This window comes from Thermobia domestica, chromosome 3, assembly GCF_964235325.1.
Source record: "Thermobia domestica chromosome 3, izTheDome1.hap1.1, whole genome shotgun sequence".
In the NCBI taxonomy this organism is placed as follows: domain Eukaryota; kingdom Metazoa; phylum Arthropoda; class Insecta; order Zygentoma; family Lepismatidae; genus Thermobia; species Thermobia domestica.
In genome coordinates, this window is record NC_137456.1 from 146,625,889 (window position 1) to 146,642,325 (window position 16,437).

General features: G+C 33.8%; 1 protein-coding gene across 1 annotated transcript in view; it reads right to left on the bottom strand.

Moving 5' to 3' along the window:
• LOC145681987 (uncharacterized) overlaps positions 1 to 16,437 on the bottom strand; it is a 189,048-nt gene that overhangs the window by 95,904 nt on the left and 76,707 nt on the right. The window contains exon 3 of the mRNA XM_081753588.1: positions 7,921 to 7,959. Within this exon, the coding sequence (XP_081609714.1) occupies positions 7,921 to 7,959 (39 nt within the window). The remainder of the gene's footprint in view (positions 1 to 7,920; positions 7,960 to 16,437) is intronic.

Genomic DNA, 16,437 nt, shown 5'->3' on the forward strand with positions numbered 1-16,437 from the left:
AGTACCAGAAAAAATCATGATATAATGCGCCTTATAGCAAAATTGACAGGCGTCAGCGCATAATACTTCTAGAGAAATGGCAATATTTGTTCGGATGCATATTGGACAGGATGATTTTGATCATTCACCGTATTTTAACAAAATTGTATATCCGAAATGTGAAAAGCATATCGCAAAAATTTTTTAATGACTTCCTGAACTCTCAGATAATAGAACTTTTTAAACTGGCTAACAACTATAGATATGATTTTCTACGTTATCCTTAGATTCGTATATACTTCATGTTCGCAATAATTTTAAATTGATACTTTTTTCTGCCCTACAGAACACGTTTTGTGTTACTTCAATTATTTTCTATTTACACTTTTACGGGTTTCTTTTCTTTTTACTTTTAGTTACAATTTTTTAAATATTGCATAACTTTCGTCTTTATTTAGATAACTGATAGACCCATTTTCTGGTTTTACAAACCTCCATGTAACGAATATCGGAAGATACAAACAACGTTTGTAGCACCAATTCAGTTTTAATGTCCCTATTTTAAACTACAAATGTTGAACTTTCGAACCTGAAGATAAACGTTACAGAGGACCGCTAATACATTATTTTTATCCATTAAAGCCAGAGATGGGTATAGTTATGAACTTAGGTTTCATTAATTTCAAATTTGAGTTCGTTTAGTACTAGTATGGCATTAGAAGTACATTCGTTTGTCCTATCTAGGAACTCAAACTCGACTTCCCTAAAAAATGAAGTGAACGATTGAAATGAAATGAAATCTTTGAGTATTACCTCTCACGATTAGGCCGGCTAGGCTAAAGGAGACGGTGATGATGAGAAATGAATGAAATGGTGGATTGAAGAAAGTGGGAGGAAACGGGAGAACCCCGAGGAAACCCACACACACAGTGTTCTCCACAACAAAGTTCACTCGGAATGAGCTGGGATCGAACCAGGGACCTAAAGCACCAAAAGTGAATATTCTACAACTGAACCACCGCGCCCCTAAGTGATTAATTGGTTTGCAGGATTAGCCACTGGTAAATAAATACATTTTCCTGTTAATATGTCAAAGCAATACAGCCTATACGTCATTGTTGACAATTACCATTATTAAACTTATAATAAAGTTAAAACAAACGTTACATTCGAGTTGGAATTCACAAATATTTATTTTGTTAAGAAGACAAAAATAGCGTTGAAGTTATTATCGAATATTATTTATAACCAAGGTGAGTAATGTTAAAGTACCTGCATAGTAAAAACAAAGTGAAAGTATGTTAAAATTAAGCTAGGAAAAGCACATAGAAGGTGATATGTCAGTGAAATATTTTGACAACTGCTTTTTTATCTTGGTGTTACCGTAGTAAGAGAAAGAGAAATCTAATTACATTAAATGTAAGTTGGTTAAGTATATAAAGTTATAGTATTCCAATTTGGAAGAATTAGTTTGGTACGCGTGAAATGCTCGTTTATCATCTGGTTGAAAACTCACCTCAGACAACATTATATTGATGGACTAAGATCACTCGTCGAGGATCACAAACTCCGTACATGTTTAGGGAGTATGTGGTATGCTGACAGCCAGGGAGCAATGTTGCTGCACACAGTCGAATTTAAATTTCACCATGTGTAACATAAAATTGCGAGGGATTGTCTCTATAAATTTAAACTGTCAAAACAATTTAAACTCTCAACAAGTCTAGGAAAACATTACGAATGCAATTCGATCAGGGATGTAGAACGAATGCATGATTCACCATTAGTTTATAAAGTTTTGTATCGGTTGCTCAGTATTGCAAAGCATTCTTGTAGACCAGGATCAACATTATTTTCACATAACTTTTTCAGGGACTCCATGAATGCGAATCCTCAAAATAATAAAATTAGTGTCATACAGACTTGTTGGGCATGTGCCATATCATTGTCCTTCAGCTGTTCCGTGTAATCGAATATGTGAATAAGTTAGAATCATATGTGTCATATGAACTGACGGAGAACAAAAGAATCGGGGTATGCATGTGTGCAGTTCCTTCAATTATACGAATAACCAGGAACGTTTCCTGTTTTGTATTCGACTTCAGATTAAAAATAGATCTGCTATAACAATAGTAAGCAGTCGAGACAATGATTTGATTTTGGAAAACATGAAGAATAATTTCTTAAAGTAGTGTCCGCTGTAGGAAGGTGTTGTTGTTAGTGCGGTGGTCTATGTTGGGAGTGATACTTTTTATCTTTCTCAGGTGAGGTGAAAATTAATATAGTTCCTTAGTTTGCTAAACTCCATGAAATACCCGTAATCTTGTACGCAAGATCTAGCAATGATCAATAGAGTTGATCTTCTTATGTTGAACAGGATTCAGTGCAGTCTCTCCTTGTACTTCATAACAAAACTCTTCCTAGTTTATTCTACTTGTGGGATATCTATCAAACTCACTACCACTTCTTCCAGCTTATTGATTACTTATTGACAAGGAAGCAATGCCTTTTTACGCTAACTTCTTGTGCCACAGAATGCAGTCCTTGGTAGAGCGATGAGAAAGGCTTATTGTTGCGGATAGCGACTATTTAGATCACAAAGGTATAGTAGTTTTTCATTCATTGTCCTTTGGAAATGACAAACTTAGTGCAGACATTTAATTCGCAATAACCTACCATAATCAAATGTGTTTCTTTGTACTAAGTCTTCTTTGCTTCATGATTCACTCAGAATTTCAACAATGTAAAAATAATTAATTTTGCAACACTAACGGTTATTTTCTTCTAACGGTTATTTTTAAACACTTTTTGGAAATATTGTCTAAATAGATATTCCATTGTTTCGCTCTAAACTTTTTTGTTCCAAGTTAAAATATCTGCCGTCGCATAGGTAATTACAACCGTACATACAGGACATATATTTCTTCTGGGTCAAAACAGATGTCGTTATACTGTGCTCCAGCTTTCTTGTAAGTGAGATACTGTGATGACGAACGTCGTATAGTACAAAGCGTTTGGTCACTTGGGTTATTATAAAATTATTATTATTATTATTATTATTATTATTATTATTATTATTATTATTATTATTATTATTATTATTATTATTATTATTATTATTATTATTATTAAGAATGATGTTCAGTATTAAGCTTCAAAGCTGCAGGGGTTCCTAGGTGATGAGCCGCGTGAATTCTGTAACAGAAAGAAAACCAGGTGTGTAAGCAACAAAACCATAGTTACAGTTTACCAGATTACTGGGAAATTTTTCAATTAAATCACTTGTTTCTTAAATTGCAGAGGGCCTATGACACAAGATTACTTGACCGAATTTTAAAAATAGACTTGAGACTATAGTATTAGTCAACAGCTTTAACTGAGAAAGATCTGTGTCTTCTACTGTTATAAGTAATGTTCTATCGGTTTACTGCTGAAAAATATCAGTGTGCTCACGTTAGTCGCCTGGAGCTTGCCTTTATGCATTTTGCACTTTCCTTTACGTATCTTGATTGCACTTTCACGCGTTTGTTGACACTGTTCGGTTTGGGAGTTTAACGTCTTTATTTATTTAGGTCTTTTGATCAGTGTAAAGTGTTATGGTGTGTTGGGTGGATTAGTTACGTTCCATACGTATGAGACAATCCTTTTTACAAAATATTCATCATTCGCTACAATTCACTATGGAAATAATGTATGTGGCAATTCTTCAGTGAGCTTATAATGCATGCTTATAACGTGTACCAGGCTAAAAAAAAAATAACATTTGATATTAGGAAAGTTTAGCCATTATGATAACATTCGTTGCTCAATGAATTTGATGCCTGGCAGAAATAATAATTTCAGTTCTTAAAGTCAGTTTAACACCTTGTCTGAAAAAAATAACTTGGGCTCCGTACGTCATGATGTTATGCACTCTTGCCTTCACGCTATAAAGTTGTTGCGTGTGCTATTGTACAATACCTATTATGCTGATTGTAATGTTCAGTTACAATTATACCTGGTAAAAGTCAGATGATGCTTATATTTCTTACTAGCCTGCTTTTCCCTTTCTGGTAAAATATTCAAGCTGTTCATTACCTGGTAATTCGGCTGACATTTGATTTTTCGGTTTAAGCAATATCACTGTTGCCCACTCTATATACAGCAAATGAGCCATCTTGAGTCTATTGTCATGAGAGAGTTTTCAGAATTAATATAGCTCTCGTGCGTATATTTATTACACTTCTACAGTTTTTCTCTGATTTTGCCTAGATTTATGACATGGGTGCATCGCCACGTTCGGTCACACACAGAAGATACATTTGCGCATATAAATGTTTATTGCGGACGAGTTTCTGCCGCCGTTTATTTGTATCCTTCGAGTTTTCTGTTCCGCCATGTCTGTTATTTCTTCCAAATCTCGATGTATACTTCTCATCATATACGGAGAGTGCATATTTTGTACGCAATATCTTTGTCACTGACGCATCAAAATTTAGTGCGCATCGTCCTTGTTCAGTATTCACTGCTGAAATAACGACAGTTAAGCTATTCCTTCAACAGTGCTATTTGAATATTTAATACTTCGTATGCGTATCTGCACTTCTGTCAAAATATTGTTGGAATTATTCGTAAGGTGTTCCGAAAACATATCCATTTTCGAAACATCCTTATGAGATGCAATATGCTACTCCAATACTTGTTTTAATCGGTTTGCGGAGACATGTCGGCATTATGAATAACGAACGCAAGAATGCTGACGCATGATTGACACCCATTGTACTTAAGCGCTCTTCCCTATTCCGATTTATGTTAACTACTTCTTGCTACGGATGTTAATTTCTGACAAATAGATTGGAAGATGCCAATGTAGTTTATAAAATTTCTGATTCGTTCTTCCTTCAGTTTCCCATCTTAAGCCTATAGATTTGGTCCATAGTTTTAAAAGTTATATTACTATTACATAGGTAATTTTTTAAAATACTTAGATGCAAGATATATTGCATGTACTGTAGTTTAAACTTTCTAGTTAAATGTAAAAGCCTATATATTATTTTTACTGAAATACAATGCAAGATTTCCTAAATTGATATTCAAATATTGTTTCCTAAATATTCAATATTGTTTCAATAGTGTAAATTCAATATTGTTTCCTAAATTGATATTCAAAAATGTGACAGTACTAAGAACTTAAAAACTTAACAATATGATATTTATGTTCGTATTGGCACTTGCTCTAGAACAGTATATATATATCTAAATCTAAATATCCACTTTACTTTAAAAACATATTGACGCATAATTTCAACCACACCCTATTACTACAATTTTGGTTAATCATCTACATGTCACACATACATATATACCCATATACATGTCTTAGAAATGCAGTGTTAACATAACTACTCACCAATTTCTGAAACTGCACAAATATGATGTACGTTATCTTTAATTAATTGAATTAAGACGGGCCCTCCGCAAAGGTGCGAATACGTTCAACATAGTACAGTACTTACTGCAAGAAATGCCATATCACTATCAGCGATAACGTTCTGTAGGATAGCAGTAGTGTCAAAAAGCTCTTGACAACGTAATTTTCCCTAGAGTAGTCTGAGGGGAAGAATTATTATGGATGAGCTATCCGAATCGCCCGTCTTAAAGAGACTAAAAAGAGTGCTGACGAAGCGGTTTCAAACACCAATTTAAGGGCTTAAAAATCAACAATTTCATCACACTGGCTTCATTGTCCTACTGGGAGCAAAGTAAATTGAATAAACGAGACAAGTTATTTTTGCTCCATTTCGCAGTAAAACCGGAGATATGTTAGAGATTACTTTAACTCTTTACTCATATAATTAAAATACATTTGGCAGATTGTATCCGTCTAAACGTGAATACTATGAGTTCAAAATGTGGATCACTTCCGCTGATTAGAAAACATTCGGCATTCATTTTCACATTTTTGGAAAATATTTGTTTCACAGACTCTCTATGTTATCCTAATTTTACCAAAAAACCTAGAATTCCGTTTCGAGGACTTGCTTTGCAAAAATGAAAGAAAAAATAGTGGGGAGCAGTGTGGAGAATGGGGAGTGAGGAGCAGTGGCCCATACTTGCATATGCCCAAACTACAGTGAACATATAATTCGATTTCATATGTCATAGATGAGTTCATAAAGATTCCGGTTGTTATCGCTCATTCAGCGGAATTTTGAGGTCAGAGAATGGAAAATGCACATTTTGTATATATAAAATAAATAATTATCATATTGGATATTTTATTCTTCACTTCTTTTAATCTGCATTACCGATGGGGATTGAACTTCAAAGGGAATGTTAGAATTCATCTTAGCGATTTCGCCAACTATGGATTCGACACCAATATAAGCCTTTTTGCCTCCTTTTATATATCAGCCCATTCCGTCTAATTCTTCAGATATTAGGAGTATTTTAGTAACATTACTGGCTGAATTTGTACTTAAGAGCGTAGGAAGTGTCAATACTCGTATCACTGAACCGATACTACTTATTCAAATTAATATACATCCATTGCGATATTTTTTTTTTAAGATCCCGATTTCGTTCATTTAGGATGAATACGACAATATTTCCATCAACTTAGTCATTTTATTTTTAACCTTTCTAATCCCATTTCAATTAAGTCGCAATTTGGAAGTTAACGTTATCTGAAATGTGATTATTCATCGTTGCTGCCCAAATAACTATGAATTTGATACCAATATTAGCAATTATTGATTATTGTTATATATTACTCTTTTCTCTACCTCTAAAAATGCTAAGAGGTGATGAAACTATAATTAAACAATCACGGAAGTTTCATGATTCACCTGAAACAACTACAATTCCTCGAATTAACGATTAAGCACTAATACATATTAATTTTACACTTTTCTCCTTCCCAAATCCCCTAGTGGCACAAAAGAGTCTTACTCACAAACGCCATTGGAACAGTCACCAATTATTCATCAGTCTTGAAAACCATTAATTCGATATTGACACGAGTATCAGTCTTCTTAGATCATTTTGCATATCTTCTTTCCCCTCCAAGGCGTGCTTATGCTGAGCTGAACTTGGCAGAGTTTCACTATTTATTTAAACAATCCCAAAAGCTTGTGTATTCAACGCTATTATTAGTCGTATTTGATTCATTTTACATATCTTTCCTCCCACACAATCCAGTAGGGATGAACATGGACTTAAATGGCATCCGAACTATTACAAATTATCTCTGCGACCCTGACAAGTATTGATAACACACTAATAGCAGTAGGTTTCGAAGACGTTTACATATCATCATTTTACTTGTCCCAAGACGTATGAATGGAGCCTGAAATTGAACTTAAATTGCAACTGGGGTGTCGCTTTTCGCTCAGTGAGTACGAAACAATGAAGCCGTCACTAATGTCGGTCACTTTCATCGTATTTATGTGTCACAACCTCTTACTCCTCCCATACATGTGCGAGGTGGTCTTACTCCCGTAGTTCTGCTTTCCAGAATGTATGTAATACCGTCATACTAATTTTTATTTTGGCTAAAATTTCCCAAGACATTCCAGAGTTAGGCTGGAACATACACACACACACACAAATACACACTTACATTTGTATACATATAAAGACTCCTGCAGTGCAATAGTCAATTATGCAAAGTCATATCTTAAGTCTAATTACAATTTAATAGCAAACATTTACACGTATCACGTATATACACACCGAAATGTAATGAAGTTATTATATATAGATGCTATACTTTAATAATTATAATTTAGAGTTATAAAAATATTACCTTCACTACAGTATTATTCATTTATATAAGGTATAAATTATGGTGCCATTGAAGTGTTCGATACAGATGTTTAATATACTTCGTAGATAATAAATTAAATTAAAAGTACCTTGTACAATATCATTGCCAGTTGAATTTATGGCCAACTACATTACCTGGCTTTGTAGGAGTTAACTCCGTTACAATTGGATAAGCTGAAATGAGATCAAAATAAGATAAGTTATAGTTGCTGTTCCAGTTCTAGGCTGAAATGCCTGCTTACGTTTATATAATATGGTAAAAGTAAGAAGCTTAGTGAAATGAATAATTAATTATACATTTATAATAGAACAGAAATATTTCTTTATTTATACTTCAATAGTTTTTTTGTGCTTTTTAATGGGTAGATGAAAACACAAAATTTACCTCATACTCCAAATATTATGTAGATACAAGGATTTTATTTTCTTCCAGTTTGAAGCACTTACATTAAATAAAGGAATTTTTCAGAGTTACTTCTTACTAATGCTCTAAATTGTAAATATTTGGAAAATAATAATATAAGTTTTATATTACATTTTACGTAAGATGTTTCTACAAAGCTTAGTTCCCGAAAAGAAGTCTGAAATTAAAAAGAAAAAAACTATAAAGATCTTTAATAATACACTAAAATGTGTATTATTTTGCTTATTTATTTTGAATTTACTTTGAATTAATTAAACAGTGTTTCAAAGTATATCATTGTAAACTAGGAAGTGAATGTGTCCGTATTGCGGAAAATAATGTAGAAAATATTGTTATTCAATTCGAGATAACATTTAACCATAATTGGGAACTACATCAAATGGTAAGAATATATTATTTTATGTGACAGTTCACAAATGAACCAAAATTCTGATTTTTTAAAATGGAATTTGTATCACAGATTTCTATCTGAGATTTTACAATCGTGTGAGGTCACAATGTTTGGTATGAACCTCTGTCCACGTGTTCTATCTTACACTTTTCTAAAGTCCACCTTCAGATTCAATGTTCTGTTAAATGCCGGCCTGGAAATGCATTATAATAATTTTTTCTCCTCTGCACTCATGTGATGATAGAAATGGGAAACTAAGGCGAAACTCTAGCTATGTGAAGATATCACTGGAAGGAGCGTACTTTTTGTTCTTTTCCAAACAACAAATATAGAGTTGAATTTCATTGTGTTCCCAAATGTAGGAGAAATAACAAATTCTGCTCTTTGTTTGAAGGTGAGAACCGGACTGTTGGATTGAGACACTTCCATAAACAAACCGTGGATGTCTGAATGGTAATTAATGTTTGTGATTATAACATAGAAAATGTTGTGATGGCAATAATTCTTTACTAACGCATTTTACAACATAGGAATTCAATAACATGATACAATATACCTGTATGTACCGGTAAATTTATCTAAAATCATTGAATAATTCTTTGCTTATTATGAAACCTTTATAAGCTCACAAATGTTATTCATTTGAACTTCAAGAATTTTTCAAATTATGTACTTTATCATTTACAAGACCAAAATTACAGACGTTACGAAGATTATTTTTTTTTTTTTGCTTAACTATTTTATTTTGATTATTTCTAGTAGTAATGCCCTATTTTTCAGCTCTAATCTGTCGTATGTATCAGTTGTAACACTAACTTTGTCATCTAGTTTCCTAGACCTAGCATTGAAATCAGACATGATTATTATATCTTTACGCCCTTTGTTTTCTAATTATAAAATGCTTGATCTTAACTCGTCAGAAAAATGTTCATTTGCAAACGGTATAGCTAGATAAGAGGGTAGAAAGTACCCTTACATGGATTGCTGTGATATCTATACCAAAGGTAACTTATATACAAAGATAACTTCGGCTATAAAATCAACTTCAAATTCCTTCGAATTTCGAAATTATTGTTGAAAATTTGATGATAATTTTTTCGTTCCTCGGAAACGACCTACGGTACGAGAGTGAAACAAAAATATGAATATACTTTGCTTGAAGGATCTTACAGGAACAAAGAACAATGTATTTTGCTCTTTAAATTTGTAGCGAAAAGCGCGTCGAAAATATTCAAATTGAAAAATGTTTCATTATGTTTCAATGACCACCTTCTAGTTTCCACCATAGAAGCACCACCAACCCATCTATAATATATTTTGACCATGGTTTGATATTCGCTGTGCAACTTGATGTTCAATGAGGGAAATCGAAGTCGTGCATGCCTGGAAGGTATGCAAAGCACTTTAAGCCATAAAATTTTTGGCCGCCACGATATTGTCAGAAGTCAAACGTAGTTGAGTTTGAGTTTCTTACTTCTCATGAATAGCTCTACGTGGCAATATAACTCTCATAATCGTATCTCTTCCAGAACCCATGTCAAACCTGTCATTTAACTACTGTTACCTTTTTCAAAAATTTCCCACTAGCGTTTCGAATAGTGTTAGTGCTGCAATTATTGGGCTGGAAAGGGAACCGCAAGTTTTCGATATGTGTGCATCTGTCATGACGTCCTTCGAAAAAAAAAAGAAAAGAAAACATTTTACCGTAGAAATTCGAATCCACGACCTGTTCGCGAGAAGAGCTCAAAATAATTGAAAAATCTATCGTGGCAACGAAACTTCACAATACTATTGATCATTCGGTACAAATCTTTGACGGAAGGTATATTTAACAGGCAAGACGTTGCATAATTATTATGAAGGGATATTGTACCCTGGACAAATAAGTTGCCCTTAAGTAAGCCAATTACTATTGATAATACGACTGGTTATATTGTAGATACTGTGTGACGATATACTGCAAGCACAAATGATGCAGCAATAGTAAGATACGTGCTTCAAGATCCAAACTTGCTAGCGATACTCATGGTGCAAGTTGATATTTATTCTGTGAATCGCGACTTTCGGGATACAGTTTAATATTTGAAAAAAAAAAAAAAAGAAGAAGAGGATTCACACTTTTAATGCCTACAGTGAAAGGTAAGCGCAGGCAATTTACTGCAGTTGAGGCAAATTTTTCCCTCTATGTTATAAAAATTCGATGGGTTGTTGAGACCGTTTATAGAATTCTTAGACAGAATAGCATCACCAACTAGACAACGGTATTTTTTATGTCACAAATTGGACAAGGTGGTTCCTCCCGTTGAATTTTTATGCTGGATAGCTTGTTTCTTACAAAATGCACTTGGTAATCTTTTAAATTCTGACGTTGGCCTCGACGAGGAATTTCAACAACTAGAACAGCAGCACATCGCAGAGAACACACTAGGATTTGAAGTAGAAAAGCACCATTGGGATAGGTGTACATTCTCTTTTGCAAATGTCACATCTGCGGTATCCTGAACTTCCCGGAGTTGATGGAGAAATAAAATTCTCTTCACAGGTTCCTATCTGTTGTCTCAGCCAGCTGTCTACTCGGCTGAAATAATGAATGATATTTCCCTTCGTGGCCTAGCGGTAAGCGTACGCCTCTTTGGCCTCAGAGACCCAAGTTTGACTCCCAGTGGGAGCTCATCTGGTTCAAATTCCACGTTAATTACTAGATCTACGTCTCATATAGAATCGCTGTTGAAAGGGATGCTAAAATCAAAATCAACACAACTCATGAAAAAATGAACGAAGATAACATCATCAATCTCCATTTTCTAAAAGAAAATACTGACATCGTTAAATTCAAGATACAATTTCGACATACTAGTAGAAAGGCATAGAGGTGTTATATTGATTTTGTTATAAGTACAATCAAGTATTCTGATCTAAAGCTGTAGTATTGTGAATGTGCACACGGAGATAAAACAGTTTGATGTTGTTCATTTTCGCTGCAAACATTTATTACCTTTCATATGCTCGATACTTTGCTAAAATTGTTCGATCTAGAGTGATTTTAAGCAATGTCTGTGCTGTCGGTTTTGTCTATCCAGTAATAAACGCACAGATTTAGCGATGAAGATTGAAGGTTCCACATAACCGTGTACTTCATTTTCCCTGTAATGTCTTCTAATACAGGAAAGACTTTGCACAAGAAAATTTGTATATTTTTCTATTATCATCATCTTGTGTGTTACAATATTTTGTACATTATATATGGGTATATGTTATATATAAGAATGATAAGAAACATTGTTTTCTGTAAAGCACGATTTAAAATATTGGTATCCTACTAAGACAGACAAAAAATCAATGGCACTAGTGACCTTATGTTATTTGAAGAAGAGGACGATTATAAAAGTCATATTGCCACGTAGTAAAACCATTCATGACTAGTGAGAAAATCAAACTCAACCATCTTTGACTTGTGATAGTATTCATGCCAGACAAAACATATATGACGTAACGCTGGTTGGATATCTTCCAGGCCTCCCCTACTTTGGTTTTCTTTATTTTACACTAAGTTTCACCATTCGTATCAAACCAGGGTCAAAATATATTACAGGGTCTTTGCTGGTTCTACGATGGAAAATTAGAAAGTGGATACTCAAACATAAAGCAAAAATATTTGAATTTAGATAATTTCGACAAATTTGAAGGGTGAAATACATTGTTTCTTGTTTTCGGTAAGGCCCTTTAGGCGAACTATGTTCATGTTTTGTTTCACCCTCGTACTTAAATTGTTTACGATATATGAACAAATTTTAATTTTCGAATTTTCAACAATATCTTCCAAATTCAAAACAATATGAAGTTGATATCTGGCCAAAGTTATGTTTGGATATTAGGTATCTTTGGTATATGTAGCACAGCAATCCGAGTATGGGCACTGTTCACCTTCTCAATCGGCTATACAGTTTAGAATTTTGTGGGTGGTTATACACAATTCCAAGCTATAAATCAATCGTATTCGACTGTTTTATCTACATCATACCTTAAAATTGTGCATTTCAATACAACTGGCATTTGTAACTCGTTCGTTAATAAAAACTTTTTTATACTCGACGGTGCACCTTCATACTTGCTTACATTTTGTCTTGTTTTTTGTATAACATGTGACCTGGCAAATGAAAATCACAGTGTTTTTTTTTTTTATCACGTCTCCAGAAGAAAAATATGAAATTGTCCCATGGAGCGAAGTCCATGTTTTGAATTTTCTCTGCTAACTCTTCCATATTTTCATAGCATATCTTCAATGTCTTTGACCTTGAATTATCATTAGAATTGTGTTCTTCATTCATCTGCTGACATCACTCTATGTCTTCTCCGTTGTCCCTTTGAGATGTAGTGTCTATTGGTACCCTTGGAAGTAACCATCTATCTACAATACTTAGATCTTTTTTGTCACCGCTGTTGCTCGCCTCATAAATGTTATGAATTTCAATAAAATCTTTACTTTCACTTCCTCTAGAAACACCACTCACTCTGGAAACTACATTTTTATTAAATTTGCTGTAAAGGTTTTTTCTGTGTATTTTTTCAGTTTGTTAAACGGTAGGGCGGTAAATTTTCTTTTTCTCGCGCTGTTAACATTTCGTCTGTTAATAGTTTCCTTTCCTTGGATATCTTTTTAAAAACTATTTGTGAATTAATATCTTCCTGTGCTTCAACTTATGCTTGGCATCCAACACCTTCGTCTTATTTGTGTATCTCAAAAATGTATTCAAAATGTCAGATATTTTACCACCTGACGGAATATACTCTGCTAACTGGATATCGACATCTTCCATAGCAGCACATGTCACTGCTTTTTATCAACTGTCACTGCTTTCGTAGCATCCTTTCAGTCTTTCCAAGATTCTCGGCCCTGACTCCGCACTTCCACATTGCGAAAAATAAAATTGTTCCGCTTACTTTAATTTTCGGGTTAGTCTTATTTTAACTAAAATTCTGCCAGTCTTCTTTATAGAAAGCCGCTCTGCTATTCGAGATTATAGTATTGTTTTCTTAATTCTTTACTTCTGATATGCATCAATCCATTCCGGTATATATACAATATTATTACAGAAAGTTTCTCGGTACTTTATAATTATTTCTATGAAAAAAGATAAAGATTTTGCAGTAAAAGAAACTATCAAATATAATTATTTCTAACGCTTTCAAATTACCTTCTCTAGACATCCTTAATCAAAGTGTGTCTTCTGATGCACAAAGTCTTACTGTATTTCCGTTCTGTCTAGCACGAGGTCTCATTCTTGCGTTAAATATAATTTCTAGGACTAAGTTCACTCTGTGATATTTGAGTGTAGACAGTTTCTCCATATTATCATTGACGTATGACACATATTTTAACATTCCTGAAATCTGCACCTGTATGACTTTGCACTTTGTACTTGCCGTTTCTCAACAGAAAAACGTAACAGGAGTATACTTTTGATTCTTGTTTATCATTAAGGAAACATTAATGCAATATATGTCTTCAGATATTTCTGGGTCAGCAATGTATGTGTGCCTCTTTTAACTTTCCACTCAATCTTAAATTCACTACCATTTTATACTTACACTCGAATTCAAAGAAAATTCAACAATGATACAAGGCACAAGGGTGCGTATTTTGTCTTCGTCTTCACTTACGTTTTATTTTCTTATTATAACTGAAAATCCGAGATCATTTTGTGGTTCCTGTATACTTTCTCCTTTTCTACGTTACCATATCAAGGAAGAACTACATAATCAGGTGCGTACGAGGCATAAGAGATTAAGAGTAGCCTAAGATATAACTATGTTAGTTCGTAAGTACTCAATTAAAGTGGTTAAATATTATACAATTTTATCCTATCATGATCGCCACCGAAATTTCCCAAATTGTTAAGACATTTTTTCGTTGTTTTGGAGAATTGTTATAACAATTGTTTTGATTTTGTGTTGAAAAATCAGATTTCAACTGTGGCTTTGCCCTTCATCACTGCCCGGTGCATTTCATTTTCCTAAAGAACCTACTGCAAAGATTGCATTGTTAAATACACGAAAATTTTTAGAAGATTATTTGGACAACGTAGATTGTATTTTATTTTGTATTTACGACAAGGAGGATTGGGATCTCTTATCAGCGTTTTTTACCTGTGTATTTTCCCTTAGAAGAAGGAAAAGAAGCGGAAGGTGTTTCTCTGCAATGAAGTGTTTTTTTTTAAAAGAAGAAGAAGAAGAAGAGAGAAAACTGTTCTCAAAGGAAGATTTGATGAATTAGAAACATCTGTGAAGTTGGTGACGCAATTTTATTTTGACACTGGCCATGCCATTTTTGGAACTTGTTTTGGTTTGTTTGTGTTTCTAACTGTTGCCGGTGTGGCGCCCAGGAAAGACTCCAAGTCCCAATCTTTACCCCCTCATAAATCATAGTTGTAAAATATCAATAAAACAGCAGATGGCTTTTTCAAACGAAGACCTTTGAGGTACAAGTTTTGTAGTCATACATGGTTGCCGAGAGGAGGTACTTTGTCCAACCATAGAATATTTCTGTACCCCAAGTAAAATAAAGGCCAATCTACACCATAAAAGATCTTGTACAAGATCTTGTAGCTGTCATAAAAAAAATCTTGAAACCCTACCATATTTCCCCGTGTACACATAGTCTTGATAGGGTCATAAAACATTTTTTCCATCTTGCAAGAAGTTCAACAGTGTCCAACTTTTTGGGCCGTCTTGCTTGCTACCTGCTATCGCCCTCCCGCTGACATAAAAGAAAATCCAGTTGCGCCGCTTCCGAAACAACGGTTTCTTTTGGGCTGGAGGGGGAAGAGCCAAAATACACATTTTTACGACTGCCAGGGAAAACAAGTGTCTCTTCTTTTGTTAACAGCTCGGTTCCATGAATGTAGGCATCGAAATAATTTAATTTCCTCACAGATATGAAAATAGCATACTGAATTCAGGATGGTACTGCAAGCTAAATTCTGTAATCATAGCAGCTTTAATCGAAGTTATTATCTTTCACAATTACTAACTTTCATAATAATAATAATAATAATAATAATAATAATAATAATAATAATAATAATAATAATAATAATAATAATAATATATATATATATATATATATATATATATATATATATATATATATATATATATGATGGATTAAATGGAAATTTGAACCGATGTACATAGTTTTCAGGGTTGTACTTGAGCAGAAACCTTTAGGTTTTGCAATTATTCTAATTATGCCTATATTTTGATTGCAGATAGAAGCTGCGGTGGCTCAGTGGTAGAGCGTTCACCTCCGTTGCTTGGGGTATCTGGTTCGATCCCAGCTCGCGCCGTGTGGACTTTGTGGTGGACAAACACCATGCTCCTGGGTTTTCTCGGGGTTCTCCCGTTTCCTCCCACTTTTTTCATTCCACCATTTCATTCATATCTCATCACCGTCTCCTTTAGCCTAACCGGCATAACCGTGGGACGTAAAACTTAAAGATTTCATTTCATTTTTTCGCAATAATTCTGTAAGAAGAATAACTCTTTCTTTTAGTTTTATCATAAATTTTAGATGTTATTCTACTTGTTCTTCTTGGAAAAATACCTAGATACTATTCTCTTATTAGCAGCGTTATTCACACCTATATCAGTAAAAATGAATGTGATTAAAGAAAAAGAAAAAAAAGAAAGTTAACTGCATAGAAATTGAAAATTGACTGACTCAGTTGCAAGTAAACCGTTTGACATTATAGCTGAAACAAAGATAAAACAAACTTACTTCGGTCTAGTATCAAGTCATTTCAATTGTATTGTTTTCCAGAAGTTCACCTCCAACATG